At 54.8% G+C, this 8,175-nt stretch overlaps 1 protein-coding gene across 1 annotated transcript in view; it reads left to right on the plus strand.

Moving 5' to 3' along the window:
• Positions 1 to 7,250, plus strand: part of CMTR1 (cap methyltransferase 1) — a 50,325-nt gene extending 43,075 nt beyond the window's left edge. The window contains exons 18-24 of the mRNA XM_025990847.2: positions 369 to 491; positions 1,116 to 1,207; positions 2,000 to 2,068; positions 3,254 to 3,301; positions 4,129 to 4,241; positions 4,850 to 4,958; positions 5,771 to 7,250. Coding sequence (XP_025846632.2) covers positions 369 to 491; positions 1,116 to 1,207; positions 2,000 to 2,068; positions 3,254 to 3,301; positions 4,129 to 4,241; positions 4,850 to 4,958; positions 5,771 to 5,903 — 687 coding nt within the window. The 3' untranslated portion in view covers positions 5,904 to 7,250. The remainder of the gene's footprint in view (positions 1 to 368; positions 492 to 1,115; positions 1,208 to 1,999; positions 2,069 to 3,253; positions 3,302 to 4,128; positions 4,242 to 4,849; positions 4,959 to 5,770) is intronic.
• The last annotated feature ends 925 nt before the right edge of the window (positions 7,251 to 8,175 follow it).

Consider the following 8,175-nt stretch of genomic DNA (forward strand, 5'->3'; position numbering starts at 1 on the left):
TGGGGCTTTATCTCTGTTCCCTTACTGCATTCTCTCACACTTTATCTTTCTACTGCCGCCCTCCCTCCCCAGCTTGCTGGACCGTTCTGCAAGCTCATCTCAGAGATGTCCCAAGCTTGATCTTTCCTGAGGGCCACTTATCATGGATGTAGTCCTTTGGAATGGTGCCCTGGGCCTGTTCCCGACCACCAAGACCACCAGATCCCTGTTGCTGAAGTAGAACTGGCTAGTCTCTCCTAGACATTTTCTGCTGACATTTCCCAGCCCTGTCAGCTTATAGCTGCCAACTAAGAGCCCTTCTGAGAACTGAGCCTCTCAGCCATTGCTCTCCATGTCTGCCTGATGGGGCCGTTTCTTTCTGCCCATAGAAGTCTCAGATTTACACATGGGATGGCCGCCAGTCAGATCGCTGGGTCAAGCTGGACCTGAAGACGGAGCTACCCCGGGATACTCTGCTGTCTGTGGAGATCGTCCATGAGCTGAAAGGGGAGGTCAGAGGTGGTTCTGTTCACGTGTCTGCTCCTGCCAGCTAAGCTGTATAGCTAAGCTCCTCCTGAGTTAACTGGGTTACCTTGTATGTGGTACTAAACAGGGCCCAGAGCTGGGGGAAGGCTTTATAATGATTCCTTCTCCTCCAGTAGTTGCTCTAAACTGTGATATGTTCAGGTAGGAAGGACCACAGTCTTCATGTGTGTAAGAGGGATCTCCATCATCTGTGGGCATCGAGGGCCCCAGTGGGCCTGCTGGGTATTTTTTAGCTGCTGATTTTGTTTTTACCGGGGACCCCTTGAGCTTTGGCCATTACAGCCAAACAGGTGACTTTCAGAACAGTCTGTGGGAACAGTTGACAGGATTGGGAAGCTAGGCCCCGGCTGGAGCGCCATGGCAGCCACCTCTCACTGAGCCCCAGGGGCTCATCCCCTGGAGCCTCAGATCTCTGCTAGAAGTCTGGGCCAGTGTGGTGCTGAGAATGAGCTGGGAAGGCAAGAGAAATACCCTGTTTAGAGTCTTTGCCTTCCTCGGCTAGAAGTAGAATGGAGGCCAGCATGCCATAGTGGGCAGAGTGGGCCCCAGGCCAGTGCCTGGCCAGGTGGGCAGTGTACTTATCCTTCTAGGGGAAGGCCCAGCGGAAGATTAGTGCCATCCACATCCTTGACGTCCTCGTGCTGAACGGCAGCGACGTGCGGGAGCAGCACTTTAACCAGCGGTTTGACCTGGACCCTGGGGCGGGAGGGTGGGGTAGGCCAGGGCAGCTCTGTGGCAGCAGCCTCGGGGGCTTGGCCCCTCACCCAGGCCTTCTCTGCCTGAGGATGTCCTTTGCTTCCCTTTCCCACCCATTAGATGCTTCCAGGGGCAGGGTGAGGAATTAGTATTGGCGCTGCATAGTTTGCTAGGCCTTGGGCCCTGATTGCTATAGATACCAGCACCCTCCATTTTACCATAGCTGTTCAGATCAAGTGATGTTTGTGTTACGGTTGAGCAAGAGGATAACCTTAGGGCAAGAGGAAGGGTCTCTGAAGAACATGTCTTAAGCATGGGTGGACCTAGTTAAGCCTGTTCATCTGGATCCCTTTTGCGTGTGGATGGATGCCTAAATCAGTTGTTAGAAGGGAGGAAGGGAACATCACTGCAGTGATGCTGACCTCACTCCTAAGTTGCTTCTTCCTGTGGGTGTGATGTGCTATCACTGGGTTGGGGTGAGTGGACATACACAGTAAAGGTGATGTTTGAAGTTTGAGTGGAGGGGCTGAGCCCAGCTCAAGGCACACTTCAGGAAAGCCTACCTAGATGTCGAGATGTCGCAAACTTGGTGTTGGAATCCAGGAGAGGGAGGGCTCGTAAAGATGTTAGTGGAGAAGGGCAGGGCGGGTTTCCTGGGGTAGGAGTGCTGCCTCTTGGAGCACTTCTAAATGTCCTCCCTCACTGCTGTCGTGGAAATGCCCTGGGCTGGTGGTGGAGGCCTTTTGCTTGCCTCTGAGAGACTCTGTTTGAACCGTAGCATTCAGCTTGCTGAGAAATTTGTGAAAGCGGTTTCCAAGCCCAGTCGACCTGACATGAATCCCATCAGGTGAGCATATGGTCTCTCCCTCCAAAGCCCAGCTCCCCATTGCTGCTTTCTGGTCACTGCCTGCTTCCGCATCCTGTGGGGGATGGGAGAGCTCAGGACAAGGGACCAGGCAAGGTTGGCTTTCTACAGATAAGACTACCCTCGGTGAGTGTGAATTGTTTGGGGGGGGTGGGCACTAGGATTAGTGTCTCCTTCACCCCAGGGCCTCTCCAGCCTAGTCCCAGTGGGCCAACCTCAGAGAAGAGATTCATTCCTAGGGGATAAGGGGTCCCCATTTAAGAGGCACGTGCTCCTGGGAGCGCTCACATCCCTTGTGAATCACATATTCACGCTTGACTGTCGTTAGCATATCACATGGTCTTTCCATTTTTCTCAGGTAAGAAAAGGGTGCTGAGGGAATGTGAGCTTTTGAACATGAAAAAGAGAAAGTTTATTGCCATGTTAGTGTGATGGTTCCAGGCATTTGAGGGAGGAGAGGAGGATGCGAGCAGTCAGGGAGCCGACAGATGGAGAACAGGCTTTGCAGGCTGTGTCCAAATCAGAGGTTACTACCTTTGGGGCTTCATAGGACTAGAGACCGAGGTGTTTTTTACACGTGATGTGCAATGTCCAGTCAGCCTGGTCCTGAGGGGCACCTCCCAGGCACCCTTCCTGTGCTGGTTGTGGTGGTTGTTGGGTCTCTGGGGATCTTATCTTACCCAGGAGCAGTTTCAGAGACATATTCCAGGGCTCCCAGAGGTGGAGTCCTGTACTTGGGTTGGGGTCCCTTGCCCCCTATGGTAAAAGGCCTGTTAAGACTGTTTGGAAGGAACGCTGCTACAAGAACCCCTAAGACCCATGGTGACGGATCTGGACAGAGCCTGGACCTTGGTGCTCTGGCCCCTGGTGACGGTGAGGATGGCCTGGGGTGGGAATCCAGCAGAGACAGCTTTGCATCAGACCATGCTCTGCTTTCTTCTAGAAGCATAGTGGTGCTCCCCAGTTGCCCTGGGGTGGGACCAACGCAGTGTTTGGTAGCTCTGGGCTATGGCAGGTCTGTGAGGGACAGCAGTGAACCTGGCCAGGGGTCCTCATTCTGGTGGGTTGCAAGTACCCAGGCCAGAAGCAGCAGCTTCCTGCCTCCCAGCTGCTGCCAGACAAGAACGTCCTCCCTGCAGCCCTCAGGAACTCTCTCTCTCCACACAGGGTGAAGGAGGTATACAGGCTGGAGGAGATGGAGAAGATTTTTGTCAGGTGAGTGACTCCCTTAGTTCAGGATTTCAGAGTATTCTTTTGCAGAACTGGGTTGTGGGGGAGGCAGTGAGTTGGACCTGACAGACTGCCTCTAACCCCACTGCTACAGCCAAAAGCCCCCCAGCTGAGAGCTGATTCAGCACCCTGTCAGGAGGGGAGCAGGCCAGTGTGCGCCAGGCAGAAATACGGGCTCATTGATGCTGTAATAGTTACGATTGTCCCTGTGAGGGGCAAAGCAGCAAGCTGCTTGAAACGCTGTAAATCCCAGCTCCTGGGGCTGACAGAGAAATTGAGCCTGGAGGGATAGAGGGGGCATGACTGCTTCCTCGCATTCTTAGCACTGTGCGGGGTGCTCTGATCTGTGGGTCTCATCCTGGGTTGAGACCCAGTGGGTGGCCAATGTGGCCATGGGAGCCTGGCCAGGTCCCCTGGTCTCATGTTAACTCCTCAGTGGCCACTCTGATGCCTTTGGTGGTGGACTGAAGGCCCAGTGGCACCTCTGGTCTCAGGTCTTACCCTTAACTGGTGTCACCCTATGGCCCCTTCCCCACTGAAGACAGCAGCAGCAGAGCAGGGGCATCCATCACTTTTCTGCCTCCATTGTTTAGTTGAGAGTTTAGAGCCCAAGTCCTAAATCTAACTCTGCGCAAACTCTCTTGCTGTGTAGCCTGGAGCAACTCATGTCTCTGCCTCAGTTTATGTTGAACTGAGATAAAATGCTGTGGGTGGTGGGACTCTGATATTAGCCAGAGACTAATGTGAGGGCATACGTGCTCGCTCGCTCTCACGTACTCACACTCCCTGTGTACTCACCTCGGGGGAATCAGGTTAGAAATGAAGATCATCAAGGGCTCCAGTGGCACTCCGAAGCTCAGCTACACAGGGCGGGATGACCGGCACTTTGTGCCCACCGGCCTCTACATCGTCAGGACGGTGAATGGTAGGTGACAAGTGTTCCCTGACCTCCTTCCCTCAGCCAGGGGGACTGGCCCAGACCCTGACTGAGCCTGCTCCACTACATAGTGGCCAGTTGGCATGTCTTGGAGGTGTATGTTGGAGTGGGGACCATGTTTCCCGAGCCTCTTCTGTTCCTTGGTGGGTCCTGGGGGTTGGGTTGGGGCTGGGGAGAGAGGACCCCAACTGCTCTGTGTATACATGGTGTCCTCATGGCAGGAAAAGGACCTTCTCAGGGGGCACCAGATGCAGGAAGTTTTAAGCTTGGCCATTTGCATCTTCTGTACTGTCCCTTTTCTTCAGCACCCTCTGGCTAACAGAGCTCTGCCTCTGCCGGGGTCCCAGAGTCGTCGCCTGGGTGGCAGGTTGGCAGGACTGGGATGGGGTTGCTGAGAGGTAATGATCTCCGTTGTCCTCCTTGACCCCTGTGGACTGGTGATTGAGGCTGCGTCCTCACAGGCCATTCTCTACCTGCTTTCTGGGACAAGAACGGAAGAACAGGAGCACAGAAAGACCCACCCCTACGCTGGCCTGTCCCTGTCCCCTGTGAATAATTTGTGTCCTTTTTGGCCTTTCCCCTCTTCTTTCTGTCAGAGCCGTGGACTATGGGATTCAGCAAAAGCTTCAAGAGGAAGTTCTTCTACAACAAGAAAACCAAGATCTCTACCTTTGACCTCCCTGCAGACTCCATTGCCCCATTTCAGTAAGTGGTCCTCCTTCATGCCTTCCCCCTCTGCAGTTTCTGGTGCTCCTGCCAAGATGCCAGCCCTCTCGGGGCACACCCTAAGTCCCGAGAAAGATGGCTGCCCAACCAGGTGCTCCCCTGAACATGTGCCGGGCTCCTCCCAAGGGTGGGGATATGGCCCCCGCTAAGGTGTGGCCCCCTTCTGGGTAGAAGCTCAGTGAGAGGTGAGTGATGCTAGGACCTGCTGTGATGGTTGGGGTCCCAGGTGGGCAGCCCCTTGGAGCAGCCACTGCTTACATGACTTTCTGGTACTGGCCTGATAGTGGAAACATACTGAGGACCTGCAGCCCTATGCCTTGGGACTCAAGGTCCTAGTCATACCTCATGAGGACCTATGTCCATTTGCAGGATTGTTAAGTCATAGGTTTTGACAGCAGCCAGCAGCCCTAATGTGCTTATAACTAGCCACTGACAATAGTTTCTGTTGCCACACTATACGGTTTTATTAAAGCAGCAGTCAGATACACCAGGAATATCAGTAATTGTAGGTAGGAATCCTGTTGGACATAATCAGCAGCAGCAGCTTTTTGTTGGGAAAAGCTGGTTCTGGAAGGCAGGGAGGAGGAGCTAGGGCCTACTGGGTATCTTTTGGCTGCCAGAGGGAAGACCTTAATTGGAGTCAGATGAACTTCCTCCCTGCTGACCCCACCTGACCTGACTCCTAAGAACCAACCCACTAAATCGTGGTCACTGGGGCTGGGGTGGTGATCTTTTGGTCCTGCTCCACCTGGGTGCAGCCCTCTGACCTCCTTTCTCTTCCTTCTCCCCAGCATCTGTTACTATGGCAGGCTCTTCTGGGAGTGGGGGGATGGCATCCGTGTGCATGACTCCCAGAAGCCCCAGGACCCAGACAAGCTGTCCAAGGAAGATGTCCTCTCGTTCATCCAGACACACAGCGCCTGAGGGTGTGGGGGTGCCCACCCCTGTTGAATGACCTGTTGTTCTTTGAGTCAGGGCGCTTTGCCTGGGGCTCACAGTACCGGTTTTTTCCCCTTCTAGGAAAGGGCCTGGGGAGCACAGTCACTGCAGCCTGGCCATAAGGGGTGGGAGGTGGTGGTGGTCCCTCCATTCTCCCTGAAGAACTCAGTTAGGGACCTTCAGCGGACGCTCATGTTTCTTCTGGGACACCTTTCAGACTTCCCTTCCCAGAGACCTGCCTGGGAACAGTCTTCCCTGCCAGGGCTCAGCCTGAAGGATGCTGCTCCTACAGCGGGTTTGAGGTTAGGGCCCAGGGAAAGTGCGGCCAGTGGAGGACGTGTCAGAGGACAGCAGGGTCTTGGCTCTGCCATTCTCTCTTGTATCCTGTAGACTCACTTTTCTGAGTTCCATGCACTGCCCTGAGGGTGGCCACGCTCCTGCTCTGCCCAACTTTTTATTGGGCCGACCCTGAGTGGGTGTAGGCCAGGGGCAGCTCTGTACAAATCAAGGTTTTGTTTCTTTGAACTTGCTCTGTTTTGATGCCAACCTGGAGAAGATTTTGTCTCCTCTTTGACCCCTGTCCTGGTCTTCCCTGGAGTTCCTCCCAGCCGGACCTCTGACAGTCCCGCAGGCCGGGAAAGGGAGGCATGTGGGCCACACATCCCTGACACTGCATCACGACACAGGTAGTGTCTTGGTAGTGGGTGTGACTGCCTCCTGGGGTTGTAGAGCTTTCCTGGACCCCATCCCCTCTTGGTCTGAACCTTGGGCAGCTCTAAAAGAGGAAGCAGCCTTGAAGACCTGCCTTTTTCTATGCCCCAGAGAAGGGGCCCCCTGGCAACACGGGGTACCCCTGGGGCGGGGTCACACCTGGCCCTTTGGCAATCATGGCACCCCTATTTGCCACAGCCACTTTGCTAACCCTTCCCTTCCCCAATAGGAAGTACAGTCACTTTTGTTTGTCCTTTTGTGGTCACTCCATTTCCTGTCTTGGCAGGGGGGGAAGAGGGGAAGCTGGGCAGTAGCTTTGGGTGGGGGAGGGCACCTGTGGTTTTTAATGGGAAATACCTCTCAGAGATGCTCCTATGGGCTCCCTAGAGCCCCATCCCAGTGCTAGGGTGGTTTCCATGGAGATAGGGCACTGAGATTCTCCATGAGGTTGGAATGGACTCTACCTCTGGGGGGGGGGGGGGGGTCTCCAGCCAGCATCCAGCCCCTCCCTGTCCCCAGGTTGGCGGCAGCACCGCTGAGAAAGCTGTATTTCCACCCAGTTCTGGGTATATCAGTGTGTCTTGCAGAATCTTGGATCATTAAAGATAAACATATTTTTAATGCCTGTGTGGCTCTGTGCTGGGGCTATTGCTGTTTGTCCTTGGTGCTGTGTGGCTTGGATGAAACTGCTTGGGCTGGAGAAGGGGGGAAGCTCTGCTTAAGAGGGGAAAAAGCAAAAAAAAAAAAAAAAAAAAAAAGGAAAAAGCAGGCTGGTTTATTCAGAGCCTGTGCCAAGTTCCTGGGCCCTGCAGGCCCTGCTGCTTGCTGCCAGAGAGGGGTCCAGGAAGAGTCCAGAAACTGCAGCTCCTGTTGGAAGCAGGAACTGGAGAATGAATGAACCTACAGCCAGCGGGGCAGGGAGGCACCTTCCGCCCCCTTCACATAAATCACATGGCTCACTCCATGGTGGCACTGTGACAGTCCAGGATCAGTCTGTGTGACTAAAATAACAGAGGCGTCAGACCAATTAGTGTCACTAGACTGGAGGAAGAGAGGGAGGGAGAGACGGTTTTGCTGACCCCTGCCCTGCCTCCCCTCCATTCTGGGCCTGCACTGGCGGGGGAGGGTGTGGGGGGTGCCGTACTTGGGGTGAGGCGGGAAGGTGCTGATGGCGCCTCCCTCTCCGCTCAGGGCTAGAGCTTCTCTGCAGCTCCACAGCTCCCGTGCTGGCCGCCTACAGCCTGCCTACGCTCTCACTCCTTCCTCCACCCTGGCCCTGAGGGTCCTTTCTTTTCACCTTTTTCATTGGTGAATTCTCTGCCAAGCCCTACTGTGATCTGCCTTGCTCTGGGCTCCCACCCCTGGCCTTCTGGGTGCTGGGACAGAGTCCAGGCGCGGTAGGGGGGTAGAGTCTGTTTGCCTCTCCTGCCCCCTCCCTCCCCAGCTCAGGTTGGCTCTGCCCCTACTGCTTCTCCAAGGAACACTGCCTGATTTACTGGCCACCGGCACTGTAAGTCTGGTCATCACCATGGCTCTTGCTGCCCAC

The sequence above is a fragment of the Vulpes vulpes genome, chromosome 1 (assembly GCF_048418805.1).
Source record: "Vulpes vulpes isolate BD-2025 chromosome 1, VulVul3, whole genome shotgun sequence".
In the NCBI taxonomy this organism is placed as follows: domain Eukaryota; kingdom Metazoa; phylum Chordata; class Mammalia; order Carnivora; family Canidae; genus Vulpes; species Vulpes vulpes.